This window comes from Bombyx mori, chromosome 22 (assembly GCF_030269925.1).
Source record: "Bombyx mori chromosome 22, ASM3026992v2".
NCBI classification, from domain to species: Eukaryota; Metazoa; Arthropoda; class Insecta; order Lepidoptera; family Bombycidae; genus Bombyx; species Bombyx mori.
In genome coordinates this window covers 18,112,948-18,134,067 of record NC_085128.1, presented here as the reverse complement: position 1 = coordinate 18,134,067, position 21,120 = coordinate 18,112,948, and the positions used below count along the sequence as shown (strand labels likewise).

General features: G+C 44.5%; 1 protein-coding gene and 1 long non-coding RNA gene across 2 annotated transcripts; both read left to right on the top strand.

Annotated features, from left to right (window-relative positions):
• Positions 1-6,227: 6,227 nt before the first annotated feature.
• Positions 6,228-7,255, top strand: H2ax-l (histone H2AX-like protein). The gene is made up of 3 exons (NM_001160195.1): positions 6,228-6,246; positions 6,585-6,789; positions 7,069-7,255. The coding sequence occupies exons 1-3, from the start codon at positions 6,228-6,230 to the stop codon at positions 7,253-7,255; spliced, it is 411 nt and encodes a 136-aa protein (NP_001153667.1).
• A 2,384-nt stretch (positions 7,256-9,639) lies between these two features.
• On the top strand, positions 9,640-12,554 carry LOC134201015 (uncharacterized). The gene is made up of 3 exons (XR_009976167.1): positions 9,640-10,383; positions 10,840-10,957; positions 11,049-12,554. It is a non-coding gene; the product is annotated as an uncharacterized LOC134201015 (long non-coding RNA).
• Positions 12,555-21,120: the final 8,566 nt, after the last annotated feature.

Sequence of the window (21,120 nt, the reverse complement as noted above, 5' to 3'; positions counted from 1 at the left end):
ACGTAAATTTGCAATTTATTTTGGAAAATTGACCACCGTTATTCTAGTACTAAATTGTTAGTCCTCCTCCTTGCGTCGTATTCCTCACTGCTGCGGGTCGTGACTACTGTTTTGTATCACCGTCGCAAGTACGATCTTTCGCCATCTATTCTGGTCTCTGTCGGTGCGGTGGAGGGCGTTGTGAAATGTGGAATCAAGAGCGGTGCGGATCTGGTTGGACCAGCGTATTGGGCTGCGCCCCCGAGGTCTTTTTCCTCACAACTGTCGGTACTTTAATTAAATTTAATATCACCATATACCCACAGAGTATTATCATCTACATATAACTGATAAGTTGCCATTCAAATTATCTCATTAAGAACAACAAATTAAATACAAAATCAAAAATGCTCTTATTCAGGTCCTGGAGCAAAGACAAAATATAAAATTGGCATAAGTAATTTATGTATTCTTGTTATAATATAATAATTACCCAACCAGTGCCAGTGTTCTTTATAATAATTTGAACTAGCCACATAGTATATTAAAATTTAATAAAAATTCATAGCTGACATCCACTGCCGATTTTATTTGAGTGATGATGCTGATGATGTGGGCTTGCTGAGCCTTCGGCGTCACAGAGGTACTACACCTCAAAGAAACTAAATATGAACCAATCGTTTCACGTCATCAGAACCAAACGGGTTAGGTTAAAAACTAACGGATTAAAAAAATATTCAATCATTTTTAACCAAAAACTAAGACCTCCCCTTTGCGATCACAATAGGTCTTCAATTCGAATATTAAATTTTAAATAAACTGTAATAAAATAAATTGTAAGGTTTTACATGTTTATATATATTGTTAAATAAATAAACAACTGTTAGGAATTTGTATTTTTTTACGCAACTTCGATTACAGTAATACGTTAAGGACACAAAGTATGACGGCGGTAGTGACGCACTCCCGGCCGCAGCCGCGGGGCGCGTGACAGTGTCACTGTCACGTTGTAGCACTATTGACATCCCGGAGTGAGGGACAACAATATATATAGCTACATAATTTGCCTTAAAAGATTATATAAATAGTACATAATTTTGTAATAGTGGCAGATTTTTTTAACGAATGTATCTTAACATTTAGTACTGATGTATTGTAGATTTTTATAAAAGTCATGTAGTTAGCGTAAATCGTTAGTTGGTCTAGTAATCATTCTGCGGGATCCGAGGTCCGAGTCCCGATCAGAGTTAAATTTCTTTATTAAATGTATTTGTGAATCGTGATCAGTGTGCTTATTACGAGTTTTTTAACATCTAGATCGCGTAAAAGTTAACTCAAACTTGTATGCAGTTGGAACAGCGCCCCTAGCGGCAAACGTAGTGGCGTTGTTCCAACTGCATACAAATTTGAGGTAACTAGAAGTTAAAAACTCGCACTAAGCACACTGCGCTTAGGTACTTGTTGATATCCCGTAGGTGTGTTTCCAGCACCCGTAACAAGAGATAACAGAGATGCTTTTTTTGCAATGAACGCTTTTTTACATTGTTTTTTAATAATATGTAATTCAGTCTTTAATTTTTGTAAAGGCGTTATCTATAGGTGAACATATTTTAAAATATTACTGCTTACATTTTTAAATATCAAATTATTTATATTATATATGAATGCTATTTATATCAGAATTGATTTCATACATAGCTTTTGTAAGATTTCACCGTCATCTTTAAACCTAACTTCATCAAAAAACCTTTCAATAAAATTACCATTATTTAAACCCATTAAATAACCCATTATTTACTGATAATTATTTGGACTTTACGGAGGAACTTATGTGATTATTATATTTTCCATATATGTATTCCATTTTCGGAGACCTGTACTCTTCCATAAATATTAAATACCAAATATGACGTCATTACACATTTCAGCCCTTAAAAACTAGCGTAGTAAATTCACAAAATTAAACACCATTCAAACGAAACACAAACGAACACAAACTTAAAGTACACCCACAACTACCCAAGTATTCTATTTAACCAATGTTACTAGTGGGTTACATTAATTTGCATATATTATAGAATATTGTGCATCATGGTGTAACAGCACTTTAAATTTAAAATCACTCAATCAGTACTAACCGTTGTCAAATATAAAAAAATTAAATAGTCATTGTATTAATAGCTGCATGTTATACAAAATTTCAGGAAATAGTTAAATGTGTGATACAACATACAACACTCTAATTACGAACTGAATGCCACTAGTAACACTGGATAATTGCTACCTAATAATGTTATTATTAGAACCAAGTATTTTTGCATTTATTGGAAAGTTTTACAATTTTTTCGAAGTGCTGCATTAGATTTTTAATGTCGTAATTTAATTAATTAAAACTTAGCTAGACTTGCATGTATTCATTGTTTTGAATAATGATTTGTGGTTTTTCTATGTAATCGATATAATTAATAAACGAGTTAATGTTCCTTTTTATAATTTTTAAACAATATTATTTTATAATTTGATAGTTAAGTTTTTAAATATTTTCTTTAGATTGTATGATTTTTTTAATTCGGCAAAGCATTTGACATTTAAAAACGTTATGTTTGCAATTAATGATGGACTAGTCTCTGATGAATATTACAGCACAGTAATATGAGGGTACTCAAAGATTTTTAATGTTTTTTAAATTTAATTCTATCTAAATCAGCTTTACTCAAGAAATTTTAAATAAGAATTAAAAAACACTATTTTACATTTTGATGTAATCATATTATTTATAATTTTGTATCGAATAGTAGTATGCAACACAGCAAATATAAGTGTAAGGTGCAGAGCGTCAGATGCGCTATGCTTACCCTGGACAGGTGAATGTTCTGACGGGCTCTTAGCAGCGGCGCCCAGAGTAAACTGAACTCAACCTATAACAACTGAAGCTTTTAAAATAGCAGCTATAAAGTAACCTTACTGTGTTGTGTACTTAATTATTAAAATCGATGTAATTATTTTTAAAAGTAAATAACAGATCTCTCGTTTACAGTATTTAAAATTAAACGTTGTTTACAAGACTGGAATTTGTAGTTTTATTTCTGTTTATTTAAAAGACAATAACTTGCGAAATTGTTCCGTGATGAACATATTACGATGTAACATATTACGATGTTCTGTGACGGTTTAATCTGCGTTTTTTATTATCATTACATTATTCGCGATATTTCGAATACTTTAAAGTTTTCGTGGTCACTAACTGTAGGTGTATAGTATGTTTTGGCTATTTGTTAAAGTAAACTGTACTGGTTTTAGTTGTGTCAACGTCCCGCGATACTATACGAGGATGTTATCCACGGACTGAACCTCGGCACGCGTCTCGAGACGTGGGGTCGAAAAAGCTTTATATGGCACAACGACGGCAGTAGTGCCGAGCACAACGCGCGTTACTGTTTCCGACGGGACGCAACATCGGTCCGTTCGGACTTTGGACTCACAACACACCTTGCCTCTAGTGAAGTGAGTACCGATTGGCGATGGCAGTACGCTCATCGAGCCAGTCGACACCGAAATCGAACGTAGAGCTTCTCTGACCCCTCGGTCGCGTTCCTTCATTCCCCTATTGAAGTTAAAGAAGCAATTGAAACTTAAACCGACGAAAGGCACCCTTTTTTTTTTATCGGGCTGGGTGCCGAACCTCCTACGAGGTCCCCGCGCCTAGGGGGCGCGCGAGGTATGTGAGACTCAACGATCTGCAGGTGTTGAGAGCAGATTTAGGGCCCACCCACTAAACGACTCCCCAGCACTCTTACACCCGACGTCCGATCTCCGTCCGGGGTCAGAACCCGGTCAGAGTAGGGGGGTTCCCGCGGTCAACACTACAACCAGACACGCCGCGCCACCCCGAGGACGCCCGACCGACGGGTCGTCGAGGCGATAGTCGACGACCGACGACGTCGGTCTCCGCGGTACGGCGGCCCTGCCAGGCTGCCCAGGCGATGCCGCTGGTGTTCCGGGATACCCCGCTGGGCCAGAACCAGCCTGCCGGGTCGGAACGCGATACACCGCCGACCAGGTTGCTCTTTCACAGTATGTTCGGCGACGACAGCGACGACGAAAATGCGGACCGCATCGCAGTCCGCAGCCACCATCGCGTCGTCCCGTCCTCCTGGTGCCAGCGCGCTAAAGTGACGGTAGCGTGCGGCGCAACCTCAACCCCCTTAGGTCGCCCCGTGGCCATCACCGGGAGGAGACTGCCTCCTCATAGGGGCCGGAGCTGGACAAACGCCCTCCTCCGACCCCCGGCTCGGCGGCGGCGGCACGGCGCCGAGAGGGAAGAAGAGCTCTCCTGTTCCGCCGCCTCCTTCTGCGAGATGGTGAACTCGCAGAAGTCGAAGAAGGCGTGTGCGAGTGCGAATAGTGATAACTCAGTATTCATAATATTATGTACAGTTCGCGGAAAAAAATTACACATGAAGTTGCTCATTTGGGCTGTAACTTTATTTACCAAACATGAGCTAGCGTAAAAACAGTTTGAAACAGAAGTAGGTATTTCTTTTTAGGTCAGTACCCATTTACGGGAACAATACATCTATTAAATCAATTTATCTTAAATTACGTAATATTATTCAAAAGACAGCTCATCTTCTAGTGCTTTTAAAAATACTTAATAAGTCTATAACCTAGGTTCCCTTTGTCTATCTAGCGCGCAAAAATGTAAAAAAGCCTATGGTAAAACCATAGACCTATATAGTAGGGACACGACATATTGTTCTATACGTACAATTGCTTATATAAATAGCACCCATTTTGAAGGCACATACATAAACATATATCTATCTCGTTCTTACTCAGCACTTTAACTCGCAGGAAAACAATATAACAGTATTTCAGTGCGTACATAAAATGAAACATGAATATACGTAAATATCTCCGTCTCCGTCTAATGAGGCCGAAAATCCGCCATGTTTAGCGCGCCAAATGTCATTGTCACGTCAGTTCGGCCATCTGTTTTGGGTTGTACATTATTTATTGACTATGATATCGATTTAATATGATTGATTATATACAATTTCATAATTTATCATGCTTAAAAAATACAAAAATAATAATTAAAACGTATTTTATAGGATCTCAAGAAAGTCGATGTCCTAAAACTATTATCTATATGTATTTAAATTCATTATGGAGCCCTCATCCGAAAAATCATTTTTCGGTCGGAATCTATTGATCATGACACTAATCATAAATACCACTTTAAAATATGTCATCAAAACATATTTAGACATTCTGTTTAGATATTTCGGGAAAAAGGCTACCGACAAAATCTCTTCGGAACTATTTAAATAAAATAGTTTTATTCCGCAGTGAGTAAAACACTATTGTAAATTTGTTAAATATTTAATAATTAAGTGATTTTAGAGAGGAAGTCACAAGGAATGACGTTTGTAATTAATGAATAAATGTTCTGTAGGTGTTTTTTTTTTTCACGCGGTCCCTTGATAAGTTTAAAATTTGAATCACTCTCAAGCGAAAGTGATTCAAATGGTGCGGCGCACCTTCCTTGGGGTGCGCTGCGGTAGTATGTTACGGACTCAAAACAATTAAAATAGATTGTGATAGTCTAAGAAAAACACGTACTCAAAATACGATAGCATTTAGCATGCTAGAAATGGGCTGATGGCTTTGAACTACGCCATATCTTTATGTTTTGCGACAAACGACAACTTTATAAAATCAGTGTAGCAACTTTTAAAAATCATCATATCGTTTACTTGGCAAATTCGAAGGACGAACTTGTCTTAGATTTCACCCATCTAAATCATATCATATTTGCACATAACAATATACCTACTTACTTCCCATTAAAGTATAAATTCTACAAATAAATAATACTCAACAATATTTAAAATAAAATGAGCCAAGAACGTTTATCGATAAAACCTGATAACATTGAAATCTTTTGTACAGCACTAAAGCCGCCATGTTTTGTGGCCAGATGACGTCACAGTGGCACGAAATTTTTGTTGACGTTTCATTTCCATAGGTTTCCTACTTCATTGGGTAAAACTCGCCGTTAATATTATAAGTTTGTGAGCATGTACCCTCTTTTCTAGATTATTGTGGGTGCTGTTTTATGTCAAATGTTATAATTGAATACAATTAGTGAGATATAATAAAATTATTCGAATATAATTATTTGGAAGTAATTGAAACTGTACGAAAACATTTTATATTCGGAAAACTATTGCTTATAGGTTAAGATGAATCGTGGAGCCATTGGTGAGTTAAAGGCTAAAATGAAAAATAATTTCCATGTCATAGCTACCTTCGCAATTAATCGTAGGCTATAAAAATGATAATAAAATTAAAATTATATTAGGCTTACCTACATCAAAAAGCAGCAAGCAAATTTTTTCACACCTACTTTAAAAATATTTTTAATGAGGTTTATTAGTATCATGAAAAATAGTATTTCAAAATTAAAATCACGCTTTAGTCTCGCGTTTTCTTACGGACCACTGGCCACGAAAAATATAAAACAAGAAATAAGAAAGGAAGACCGACGGAAGAACCGAAGAAAATAATAATTTATAGTCTTTCATTATGATTTATTTCAGTAAAGACTAGCAAAAAGAAGTCCGGAAGCAATCGAGCTGGCCTGAGTTTGCCTGTGGGCAGGATCCACAGGATTTTACGCAATGGTAACTACGCCAGTCGCATTGGCACAGGTGCCGCGGTGTATTTGACTGCAGTATTGGAATATTTAGCAGCAGAAATTTTAGAATTGGCCGGAAAAGCTGCCGAAGATAATGGCAGAACTAGGTAACCTTACAAAACGCATATCTAATAGTATAACGGAGCTAATAGTATAACCTTTAAAAATGTGCCAATTTTCTGAGACTTGATGAGCATTTGAATCTTATAGCTACTGGTGTTAGAAGTATTTTATTTTGTGATGAAGCAGAAGTGGAGTTGTAACTATTTTTGCCATTTGTGACCGACCGAATTTACCATGATCAACGGATAAACCGACAATGTAAACATAAAAATAGTACCCACATTACTATGCTGTATCGACATTGAAAAAGTAATCATTTCCAGGATATCACCACGCCACATCTTGCTCGCTCTTCGTAAGGATGATGAACTTAATAGAATGTTATCGGGTGTGACCATATCTCAGGGAGGAGTTATACCCAGGATTGAACCCCAGTTATTACCTAAAAAAACCGCTATAAAAAGTAATCATTCTAACAACACTAACAACTCATCATCACAAGACTACTAACTGCAAGTTAAGACAGTTGTCATATTAAATTAACTAGTTATTTTTGTGTGTTCCTTAGGATTATTAGACTGGCTCTTGTTACTTAATTGTTTGTGTATTCTGGAGAAAGTATGTTTTAAAATTAAGAAAATAAAGAATTCCCAAGTTTCTTCATTTTTACATAATCTTAGTTTTACTGACACTCAACAATTATCAAGAACTGATTGAAATGAAACCTAACTTTCCATTTGTATAATATTACCACGTAATCACCGAGGTGGCTATTTTGTGGCAGTGGCTAAACCGCTCCACCTGGAGTCAGAACCCAGTCAGAGTAGGGGAGTCCTCGCGGTCAATAGTATAAGTAGTCTCGCGGCGTCACTCCTAGGACGCTCGAATAACGGTGTTAACGGTTGGTCGAAGTGATAGTCGACGACTTTACATCGGCCGTCTCGGTACGGCAGCCTGTCGGGTCACCCGCGGCGGTGCCGCTGGTAGTTCGGGATAGCCCGTTGGACCAGAACTGCCATTCGATTACTCCGTATAGGTTCTCGTACTAGCACAAATGCTTTCTCGCTACAGAATCCACAGCACCGTTATATTTACACAAACTAGAAAGAAAGTAATTTAGGGTAGACAGAGGCATGGTTGTGCTCTTGACTTAACTGATTCTGGCCTCGTCCATTGAATTCTCAGTAGAGATTCCCACTATTTTACTAGGGTATATAATCTTATATACCTACTGTGCTATCTCATTTAAATAAATTCCGTTTAATACCACTTTTTATACTAGACAAAAATAATTTCAGCTTTTGTTACAAAAACCTATTTAAAGGTATGTCCAGTGACGATTGCTCGTGAGGCGCATAACAATTGCCCACAGCAATGATAGTAGCAATGATAGTAATGATACTGAACGACGTCCACAACCGCTCTGACACCATAAAGGAATATGGGCTATGATTCTTTTCCCAGTCTAGTGGAAAGTTCATAAAAATCATTAGCAAGTACCTCAACTATCCTCGAACTTTTTTGCGGGAACGCGAGCAAAGTTGTGTAAACTGTTTTCTTCTTCTTTTCTTCAACTTATCCCACTAGGTGGGGTCGGCACAGCTAATTTTTATTTTCCATTCTCTTCTATCAGCCGTCAGCTCAACGCTCACTCATCTCTGTCTCATATCGTCATTCACACACTCCATCCATACCTTTTTCGGTCAACCTCTTCCCCCTCTACCTTGCACTACCATTTTCATACATGTAGCATGTTACATGTGTAAATTGTTTTATTTTGTCTATTTAGTGTTTCATCAGGGTTAAATGTGTAATAACGGTGGTTTATTGACTGTTTAGTATCTGTGAAAGTGCACAAATCTGGGAAAATGAAACAAAGCCGCTGGATATAGCTTCTGGGGTCCTCCAAAGAGTCCACTGAAAAAGTCTCAGTAAATAATCGCCATTTTACTGAGAGTATATCTCATCCCATATCATCTCATCTCATGTAATTTCACTAAATTTCATGCCAATTGATTATTGTTCTAAATTAATCGACTTTATTTCATTTCATATTATCATTTTTCTCAAACTTAAATTTAAAGATAGATTTCATGGTATGATATCTTTGCCTTTCCATTTGGAAAAATAGGACTACTACTACATCACTACATCAACAATCAACAATACTCGTTAATTGTCATTATTGTCAATTTGTCACATGGATCGGGGGGTGCAACTCCCATACAAAGGAAAATAACATACAACTAGCGTCATCTTACTCCTGTGGCGACGTCATTTTTGTAACTTTTAGGCATTAATGATCTAATAAACTCACTATATGGCAGATATGAGTTCTGACTCAATAAAAAATGTAGCGTACTTTGAAGCAGTGCTTCCACTTTTAGGGAATTCTCCCTTTTTTAGGGAAAAATAGCTGATATTTTGGATGATAAAGACAATTTAAAAAATACCAGGATTTAGGATATTTCGGGATAAAAAGCAAAGCCTATACTAGTAACTGTTGTGAATTTTAAAATAAACGATAATTAAAGTAAAACAATGAACATTTTATTTTATGGAGAGAGAATGACATTAAGTCGAGTTGACAAGTAAAAGAATAAAACAGAGTTGTGTATAAAAACTATAAAGGTTTGATTCAACAGTAACCCTCTAGTAAAGTAAATCATAGATTAAGCCACTGCTTTTTCTTAGGGATTCCCCAGAATCCCAATAAGTATAATCCGCCAAATTTTTATTTACCTATTTTCGTTGATGTCACCAGAACTTACTTGTATTGTAATATACAGGTACTTCATGTACCATGAAAGATTATCATGGTAATTTCATTTACGAAAACCTTGTAATTGTCATTTCACTTTTGCTAGCAGTTCCTTCTTCAAAGACTGGAAAGATTATTCAGTGTTCTCAAATTTAAAAACTGACAAAAGAAACAGGCTTTCTAATGAAACCCTGAACGGCTTGCTTCATAGAAAGTTCCCAACTTTGCCAGCAAACAATTGCTCAATTTTAGAACCGAACAGTGTTAGGTTGTGCAGCAAAAGAATATAAAAGCAATGCGTCGACTTCCTTGAAAATTCTAATCCTATAGATCTATGATCTTCTGGGGGCGTTTATATTATATATACCTACATTAAATAATATGCTGTGGTTTATTTTCTGTATTTTATTTACGCTTTCTATATAAAGGATTTATGAAAGTTGTCTAGGAAATTTTAGGGTAAATTCAAAAGAAACTAGGGTAAAATGTGTTAAAAAAAACGTAAGTGGAAACACTGCTTTGAAGTTTTCAAAATTCCAGGGCCGTAAAACAATCTCAAAAAAAAAAAAAAAAGTTTTCAAAATGTCGTAACGATTTAATTTTTTAAATCGTTTTTTTTTGGTCTTGGTGTGAGTTATTTTACGTTGTAGTATTAATTTAGAGCAACTTTTAGCTTTATGAGAATATTAGACGATTAGACATTGAGAAACTCTGTTTTGAATTCTCTTTAGACATAACTTGGCTCCAATACTTTTTTCTTCGTTAGCGTTTCGTAAGCCTGTGTAACTATTTTCATTTCTTACAGAATGTTTATTATTAAAAATCAGCATGCCTCGAAGATCGAAAATGAAATGCTATTTCGGATGCCTTGATAACGGTGAGTTTACACTATTTTCCCGGTATATTATTTGCTAACAGAATTATTATTCATAATATAATTAAATGAATTAGCACCAACTAATGGTCCTTCCTATTTCTGCTGCCTAGCTATCATATATGTTAAGTTTTGATCAAAACAGTCGGTATTAAGTCTCGTACTATCACACACACACCTCAGATAATAAAATTGTCTCGAGTGGGTGGAAGTATTTATGTTTTGCAACTCAGCGTATTATATGCTTATTGTCAAGTGGGCCCGAACTAGTTTTTTGGAATGATCAATCAGTCATGCTTTCCTGTTTAAATAAAATACAGCACAATTGATCTCACATCCAAAGTTAGATGATGGCATTCACGTTTTGTTTCCTGGTGTTTGATAACTAAGTTACACCAAGTGGCCTGTGACCACGTTCATCCTTCTACCCAATATAAAATAATGTTTTTATTTTTGTAGACAAAGGTTTGATAATGACAAAATTTTATAGAAAAATTATAAGGAGCACTAAAATGTCTGAAACATGAAAAGATTGATGCACTATATTTGAACCAGAGTGTGTTATATATATTAATTTGTAAGTATGATTACATTAACACTAAATTTTTCATGGTCGTATTTTTTCAATATTTGTTACATACTTAAGATACTTTGTTTCTCCGTTTCAGAAGAGAAACTGATTCAGCAAGGAATGTGAACTCACAAGGGATCTTAATTTTTTTTAAATATGATATAATTTATAAATTAATAATTGAAATAGTTCTTAAGAACTAAATTGATGCCAATTTTGTTTTAAAATAGGTTGTTTAGTTCTTATAGTTATACTATTACGTTTGAATAGTTGTAATTAGTAAGTTAGTAATATATGAAAATACTGATATAAATTTTTGTAAATAACCTTTTGTAAATTCTACGAGAAGATGATTTTAATTAATGATCAAAAGTCAACGGTCTTTAAAAGCATTATTTGCAATTATTTAGATTAACTGTGGAATATATTTGCTAAGTTGTGTTTTCTGTATGAGCAGATATAAATGAAAATGCCCAAACATGATTATGTTTCTTACATTTTCATTATGTGAAATCAATATGCTTGTGACTGAGTATATTAATAATTTATTAAAACTTAAGTGATAGACAGCAACCCCTATGGCACTGCTGAAGTTTATAAGCACTGGTGACCACTTATCATGGGCCGGGTTGCGTGCTCGTCTGCTGTTGAGTGAAATAAAAATTTTCGAAACCCTTTCTATTATTTAGATGTAATATTAGTGTACATTTAATTTGGATTAAAAGATAAATTTACATTTTATGTTTGCATGTGTATGTTTATAATTCATTTGCATGTAACGAACACCAGTTTCTTTTGTAACAAAATGTAAACTAATGGTTTGTAATGAATGTAATTAACTTTAAGATGATTTTCTTTCAATCTGCTGTTTGTTTCATCTAGTATTACCAAAGCTAAAGCATCAGAAACGTCAGAATAGAAATAATTTAGATAGGGAATAAAAGTATAACTAATGTAATCATGTCTAAGATTACTATAAGCGTCATTAAGTACAAACTATCAATATTTAAGAGTACTTTAAATCATCATTACATTTTTTAAACATTTTTTGTTTTTCAAATCATGTAATAAAACGTTTGTGCAGAACAAAATGTCACATGTTATGAACATGATTGTGGGTTAATCGTTTCTTAAATTTCTAAATGTTTATAAGAATGCTAAGAATAATTTAGTATTCACTTTAGTGTGTGTATTATCTCTACAATGCTAGTATAAATGACAATTATTGTATGACGAAGCATAGGTAGTGTTTATAGATGTAATATTTTCATACAAGGTCATGATCTGTCACGATCAACTTTAAGCAAGAACTGCTATAGTTAAGAAACAAATTTATTAAATTTAATTCAAATTGTCTACTATGTTTGTAATGGAAAGCTGACATGTTTATATTTCGCACAAATGACTTAAGTGACATTGAATGATTTGATTATCTAGACTTAATTAACTTTTAGATAACTTTCGATTTAATGTTATTAAGTACTCTAGTAGGATTAATCTAGAGGAGTTATTGTTATTCGAAATTTTATACAATTGTACGTTCATACTATCTTTTAACAGTAAATTGTTTGTAATATAGGGAAATTAAATAGCTTACAGAGAATTACAGCTTTTTATTTAAAAAAACTGTTTTCTCTCGGTATGAAAAGGTCTTATCGATTAGAATGCTGAACACAATCAAACGTTCTTTAATATTTCATAAGTACTACCGGGAATTTCAGCGATTCTAAACGATAAGGTTTTTTCATAAAGAGAGTTAATGATAAAAAATATTAAAATTACTAAAAAAACCACCTGGTGGGGGGTAGGGAGACTAATAATCGACAGCAGCGACGCCTGCTGTCCCGGGCTCTAACTAAAGCAAAAATAAAAATGAGAGTTGCGCATCTATCTCAAATATATTAAGTGTATAATCTATGACATGGATGCTTAAAAACGTACCTTAAACAAATCCTAGTGATTTATTTATTAGTAAATTGCAAAAAACAATGCATCCGCTACTCAATACCGTCGAAACAATTTTAATTTGATTGTTTAAAAAATTACTGCAAAATAGGAACTAACGGCGAAAATAAATTTCATTTTGAAGGTTAGGTGCGATATATATTGAGAAATGAATAGGGGTGGTCGGTGGAATCGTAAAAAGAGTGGAAGATTCAGTACAGGTGGTAGAGGTCGCGGCGGTCATGGATTCGATAGAGGAAATCGTAATTTTGTCAAGGGTGGCCCCCCAAACCAATGGAAAAAGATAAAAAGAGACATACCAGGTCCGAGGATTTCAGAATCAGAAATAGGAATTACAGAATATATAAGTGACCATAAAGGATTTATTGGTATTATTAAATGGCGGTAAGTTTTTTTTATGGTCGTAAAGTCTGGTCACCATATTTCACAGCACACTTGATAAAGGGATTCTTAATCTCATAGACTTTAACATATAAGTCGCAACAAATACTATATTGTTACAGTTGCATTTGAATTCTAATCTTGTCAAACTTTTGTGTTGATGCATTTTTTATTGATACATAGAAGTATAAGGCAGGATGGTTTCCCAGTCTGATGAGTTCATGATGATGCGCTAGTAAACTGAGTGTTTGCGCATGTATAAAACATAAATTATATCGTAACTAAAAAAGAACTTAACCATTTTCATGAATGTATTCACACCATAATGATATGATGTTACAGGTACTCTGACTTTCAAGTATCAGAAATCAATGAAGATGGTGTTATAGCGAAATTAACAGATCTTAAGCCACCTGAACCCCCAGAAGATGAAGTTATAGATGACGATGAAAGCCTCTTATTGAATAAATATAACTTGGAAATTCTTCCTATGGAGATATGGGATAAAATTAATGTTCTATCTTTAGGTAGTAAAACAACTACTGAAAGTGTTGAAGTAAGAGAAAAGTAGTTTTTTTTTTTTTCAATGATTACTTAATAATTAAAAATTTGCAGCTGAAGATAACTTTGTTTAGTAAAAATACTGAATTTTGCTTGAAGATTCAAGCAAAAAAGCAGGATTTTATGTTGATTTATAAAATAAAGAAATATTGAGGATTTCTTCCAGATTCCAGATTCAAACCACTTTGCGAAACACCAATTTTATAGATAACTATTGGAATATTGTTAGTGAATAATTTGTGGCTACAAAATTGATTGTTGTTTATTAAATATATATTTTTAAACAGTTGTTATCCATTTTGTGTAAAGTGGGTACTGGAGAATATTGCTGTTGATTCCAGAATGTGTAACAATCTAAAAACTTCATAAAAATAGTGTCCACTTCAGGATTTGTTCTAGTCAAAATTAAATCTCAATAAAATAACAATTACAGAGGATATGTACCGCCCGCCACCGCCTGCCACCGGAGTAGAGTTCATCCATACTACCTGGAGTCACTGCGGTCATCCACAGTGCATTTCCAGAGATCTCTTTTGCCATGTACCATCCGGCTATGGAATGAGCTCCCCTCCACGGTGTTTCCCGAGCGCTATGACATGTCCTTCTTCAAACGAGGCTTGTGGAGAGTATTAAGCGGTAGGCAGCGGCTTGGCTCTGCCCCTGGCATTGCTGAAATCCATGGGCGACGGTAACCACTCACCATCAGGTGGGCCGTATGCTCGTCTGCCTACAAGGGCAATAAAAAAAGAAAAAGAAATATATATATGTCAGCTGTCCCACATATTAATTAATTTCAACAGATGTACAATATTGAATTTTTAGATAGATGCAAATGATATATCAAAAGAAGAACGAACAAAAATGCATGATGCTGTAAAGAAGGCTTTTGGGGACAGTATTGTAAGCAGTACTGTCAATATAGATGGAAAAAAGTTCATGAGATTTGAAAAATACCGAAAAGGAGGTAATTTATGTTCTGGCTTAAATTTATATCATTCTTACAAACCAGATAAATTAAACTCATGTAGCATGTAAACGTTTGAAAGCAGAAAACTTCAAATTTTTAAACGTTTAATGCTAAAATAAGGTTCATACATCCTGCTTGTATAAAAGAATAACCTTAAATTTTGAAAACTGACATGATTTGTGAGGCTATAACTTGATGATACTATGTTTTACCTAATAGCTGTCACTAGTATTAATAATTAGTTCCATAGGACTATTTGCCAACAGTGAAGTAATAATACCTTAAGCAACATCACTTGGTTAAATTCCATTGTTTTTAGTATATGTCGACAGAAGGATAAAGTGGGTGTGGCCAGAAGAATATGTACATTTTATAGTACATAAAGAAAATTGTGACACAATGGAGGCTGCTGGCAAGATAGCTGCTAGGCTAAGACTCAAGTGAGTTAACGGTTTAGATAGTTACAACATACTACATACACATCTTAAAATGATGATGGATTGAATTTATTTGAAAGTAGCTTCATTTACAAGAATGTTGTTAAGAGTGAAATTTCAAGGGCTATGTTCTGTAATTAATTAAACAATCATAAGACAATGTACTAAAAATGAGTTTTTCATTCATTCATTTTCTACTTTGCTCTGTGCTTTCTTCAGCATATTGCTTAGCATGAGGTGGCTTGTTGGACCACTGATGTCATTATGTCTTGATGTAATATGTGTCTGTGGCCAATATCAGAAACAGTGCCTCAGTTTGTGTGTAAGCTTATAAATCATATATAATTATGTTCAGTTGATTTTGATTGATTATCAAAACAACAAATTAATTTAGCAATAAAATTAATCAGTTGGAAGGAAACATATTGCCAGATTTTTCAGTCACATAATGTTAGTTTGATTCCAGCGTGAAGCCCACGATGTTGGGATATGCCGGTACCAAGGATCGTCGCGCAAAGACGTCGCAGTGGTTTAGCATGCGCAAGGTGGATCCTCGCAAGATTGTGGCAGCGTGTCAGGATCTCAGAGAAATACACGTCGGGAACTTTACTTTCAGTCCTAAACACATTAAACTTGGCATGCTGAAGGGCAATAGGTAATGTTGATAATCGTTAGTTTTGCGTATAAAATTCCAAGGTGGTTTGCCTTACTGGCTCACTTTGTGATGTGACCCACCCATTCTGAACTAGTTAGTGATAGTACTAACGTGACCCGGGACAGGTTCCGCATCGCCATCCGCAACGTGGAGGACGGGGCGGGCGCGCGGGCGGCGTGCGAGCTGGTGTGCCGGCGCGGGTTCATCAACTACTTCGGCTTGCAGAGGTTCGGCACGCAGGCCGACATGCCCACCTACCACATCGGTCGGTTCTTGCTGCAAGGGGAGTACCAGAAGGTAATTTTATAAAGCGCCCTATACATCAACATGTGTACTTTTATAATCAGTTTATAAGAAAATCAAATCAAGAGCGTGCGACACCAACTTGTGGCAGTTTATTTGGTGATTAAACTCATTAGTGTTCAATTGTTTTATGCTTAATAATAAGTACTTTACAATAATTACTGGTGGTAAGACCTCTTGTTTGCACGGGTAGGCATCACCACCCTGCCTATTGCTGCTGTGAAGCAGTAATGTGTTTCGGTTTGAAGGATGAGACAGCCGTTGTAACTATATTGATAACTTAGAAATCATAACTCAAGATGGGTGGCGGCATTTACGTTGTGGATGTCTATGCGCTCCGGTAACTACTTAACACCAGATGAGCCATGAGCTCGTCCATCCATCTAAGCAATAAAAAAAAAGTAATTCATTTGACGGATACAACCTAGCTACGGATGCTTGTGGACTTCAATAATTTCAGGGCACAGTGGAGCTGCCATGATTCTTTGCACTTTGTTTTAAGAAACATATATCATAATGTACAGGAACAACCGGATATAGCTCATGATTCACCTAGTGTTAAGTTACCAACTTCCATAGTGAATGCTTTGAGACACAGGAAAAAAGTCAATATAAAATGGCTGTCCATATCTTTGGATCAAGATAATGACCTAAAGGCAACTTATATCTGCACCACCAGAAGTGAAGTTGATGAACTTGTGTGAATCCAGGCCATAGACGGCATCCTGTCCGTCCGCGAGGGGCCCCTGGAGCACGCGCTGCGGCTGTACGCGGAGGGCGCGGGGGCCGGGGGGGCCTGCGCCGCCGTGCCCGCCCGCGCCGCCGCGCTGCCCGAGGCGCGCCTGCTGCGGGCGCTCGCCGACACCCCCACCGACCTCGTCGCCGCGCTCGAGCGGGTACGTACGCACTCTGCAGGCGCCGCCCCCCCGCCCCGCGCCCCGCCCCGCGCCCGCCCGCGCCGCCGCGCTGCCCGAGGCGCGCCTGCTGCGGGCGCTCGCCGACACCCCCACCGACCTCGTCGCCGCGCTCGAGCGGGTACGTACGCACTCTGCAGGCGCCGCCCCCCCGCCCCGCGCCCCGCCCCGCGCCCGCCCGCGCCGCCGCGCTGCCCGAGGCGCGCCTGCTGCGGGCGCTCGCCGACACCCCCACCGACCTCGTCGCCGCGCTCGAGCGGGTACGTACGCACTCTGCAGGCGCCGCCCCCCCGCCCCGCGCCCCGCCCCGCGCCCGCCCGCGCCGCCGCGCTGCCCGAGGCGCGCCTGCTGCGGGCGCTCGCCGACACCCCCACCGACCTCGTCGCCGCGCTCGAGCGGGTACGTACGCACTCTGCAGGCGCCGCCCCCCCGCCCCGCGCCCCGCCCCGCGCCCGCCCGCGCCGCCGCGCTGCCCGAGGCGCGCCTGCTGCGGGCGCTCGCCGACACCCCCACCGACCTCGTCGCCGCGCTCGAGCGGGTACGTACGCACTCTGCAGGCGCCGCCCCCCCGCCCCGCGCCCCGCCCCGCGCCCGCCCGCGCCGCCGCGCTGCCCGAGGCGCGCCTGCTGCGGGCGCTCGCCGACACCCCCACCGACCTCGTCGCCGCGCTCGAGCGGGTACGTACGCACTCTGCAGGCGCCGCCCCCCCGCCCCGCGCCCCGCCCCGCGCCCGCCCGCGCCGCCGCGCTGCCCGAGGCGCGCCTGCTGCGGGCGCTCGCCGACACCCCCACCGACCTCGTCGCCGCGCTCGAGCGGGTACGTACGCACTCTGCAGGCGCCGCCCCCCCGCCCCGCGCCCCGCCCCGCGCCCGCCCGCGCCGCCGCGCTGCCCGAGGCGCGCCTGCTGCGGGCGCTCGCCGACACCCCCACCGACCTCGTCGCCGCGCTCGAGCGGGTACGTACGCACTCTGCAGGCGCCGCCCCCCCCGCCCCGCGCCCCGCCCCGCGCCCGCCCGCGCCGCCGCGCTGCCCGAGGCGCGCCTGCTGCGGGCGCTCGCCGACACCCCCACCGACCTCGTCGCCGCGCTCGAGCGGGTACGTACGCACTCTGCAGGCGCCGCCCCCCCGCCCCGCGCCCCGCCCCGCGCCCGCCCGCGCCGCCGCGCTGCCCGAGGCGCGCCTGCTGCGGGCGCTCGCCGACACCCCCACCGACCTCGTCGCCGCGCTCGAGCGGGTACGTACGCACTCTGCAGGCGCCGCCCCCCCGCCCCGCGCCCCGCCCCGCGCCCGCCCGCGCCGCCGCGCTGCCCGAGGCGCGCCTGCTGCGGGCGCTCGCCGACACCCCCACCGACCTCGTCGCCGCGCTCGAGCGGGTACGTACGCACTCTGCAGGCGCCGCCCCCCCGCCCCGCGCCCCGCCCCGCGCCGCCGCGCTGCCCGAGGCGCGCCTGCTGCGGGCGCTCGCCGACACCCCCACCGACCTCGTCGCCGCGCTCGAGCGGGTACGTACGCACTCTGCAGGCGCCGCCCCCCCGCCCCGCGCCCCGCCCCGCGCCCGCCCGCGCCGCCGCGCTGCCCGAGGCGCGCCTGCTGCGGGCGCTCGCCGACACCCCCACCGACCTCGTCGCCGCGCTCGAGCGGGTACGTACGCACTCTGCAGGCGCCGCCCCCCCGCCCCGCGCCCCGCCCCGCGCCCGCCCGCGCCGCCGCGCTGCCCGAGGCGCGCCTGCTGCGGGCGCTCGCCGACACCCCCACCGACCTCGTCGCCGCGCTCGAGCGGGTACGTACGCACTCTGCAGGCGCCGCCCCCCCGCCCCGCGCCCCGCCCCGCGCCCGCCCGCGCCGCCGCGCTGCCCGAGGCGCGCCTGCTGCGGGCGCTCGCCGACACCCCCACCGACCTCGTCGCCGCGCTCGAGCGGGTACGTACGCACTCTGCAGGCGCCGCCCCCCCGCCCCGCGCCCCGCCCCGCGCCCGCCCGCGCCGCCGCGCTGCCCGAGGCGCGCCTGCTGCGGGCGCTCGCCGACACCCCCACCGACCTCGTCGCCGCGCTCGAGCGGGTACGTACGCACTCTGCAGGCGCCGCCCCCCCGCCCCGCGCCCCGCCCCGCGCCCGCCCGCGCCGCCGCGCTGCCCGAGGCGCGCCTGCTGCGGGCGCTCGCCGACACCCCCACCGACCTCGTCGCCGCGCTCGAGCGGGTACGTACGCACTCTGCAGGCGCCGCCCCCCCGCCCCGCGCCCCGCCCCGCGCCCGCCCGCGCCGCCGCGCTGCCCGAGGCGCGCCTGCTGCGGGCGCTCGCCGACACCCCCACCGACCTCGTCGCCGCGCTCGAGCGGGTACGTACGCACTCTGCAGGCGCCGCCCCCCCCGCCCCGCGCCCCGCCCCGCGCCCGCCCGCGCCGCCGCGCTGCCCGAGGCGCGCCTGCTGCGGGCGCTCGCCGACACCCCCACCGACCTCGTCGCCGCGCTCGAGCGGGTACGTACGCACTCTGCAGGCGCCGCCCCCCCGCCCCGCGCCCCGCCCCGCGCCCGCCCGCGCCGCCGCGCTGCCCGAGGCGCGCCTGCTGCGGGCGCTCGCCGACACCCCCACCGACCTCGTCGCCGCGCTCGAGCGGGTACGTACGCACTCTGCAGGCGCCGCCCCCCCGCCCCGCGCCCCGCCCCGCGCCCGCCCGCGCCGCCGCGCTGCCCGAGGCGCGCCTGCTGCGGGCGCTCGCCGACACCCCCACCGACCTCGTCGCCGCGCTCGAGCGGGTACGTACGCACTCTGCAGGCGCCGCCCCCCCCGCCCCGCGCCCCGCCCCGCGCCCGCCCGCGCCGCCGCGCTGCCCGAGGCGCGCCTGCTGCGGGCGCTCGCCGACACCCCCACCGACCTCGTCGCCGCGCTCGAGCGGGTACGTACGCACTCTGCAGGCGCCGCCCCCCCCGCCCCGCGCCCCGCCCCGCGCCCGCCCGCGCCGCCGCGCTGCCCGAGGCGCGCCTGCTGCGGGCGCTCGCCGACACCCCCACCGACCTCGTCGCCGCGCTCGAGCGGGTACGTACGCACTCTGCAGGCGCCGCCCCCCCGCCCCGCGCCCCGCCCCGCGCCCGCCCGCGCCGCCGCGCTGCCCGAGGCGCGCCTGCTGCGGGCGCTCGCCGACACCCCCACCGACCTCGTCGCCGCGCTCGAGCGGGTACGTACGCACTCTGCAGGCGCCGCCCCCCCCGCCCCGCGCCCCGCCCCGCGCCCGCCCGCGCCGCCGCGCTGCCCGAGGCGCGCCTGCTGCGGGCGCTCGCCGACACCCCCACCGACCTCGTCGCCGCGCTCGAGCGGGTACGTACGCACTCTGCAGGCGCCGCCCCCCCGCCCCGCGCCCCGCCCCGCGCCCGCCCGCGCCGCCGCGCTGCCCGAGGCGCGCCTGCTGCGGGCGCTCGCCGACACCCCCACCGACCTCGTCGCCGCGCTCGAGCGGGTACGTACGCACTCTGCAGGCGCCGCCCCCCCGCCCCGCGCCCCGCGATGTGTGGGGCAACAGCGTTAGCAGCAGAGAGGCTGGCTTCGCTTCGTTACATGTCGTCACTACAAGGATGCTTGTTGGCACAGATCCCGCGCAACGCTCGGCTGCTGTACATCCACTCGTACCAGTCGTACGTGTGGAACCACGCGGCCTCGGAGCGCGTGCGGCGCCTGGGCCTGCGCCCCGCCGCCGGGGACCTGGTGCCGCGCACGGCCCCGCGCCCCGACGGTCAGTCTCCTAATAAAATGAGTGATTTCCAAATTTAGTAACTTTTTCAGTAAATTACATTGAAAAACAATGTTACAGACCTCTGCGACGACAACTTCCATTTAGAAGTAACCGAGGGCAACGAGGGGGATGCGGAGGACGCGGACCCGCCGCGGGGGGGCGGGGCACAACCTGGCGATCAAGCGAAAGATGAATCTTCCGAAAGCACAGTAGATATTCGAAAATTAGACGTCAAAGCTCTAACACAGGAAGATATAGATT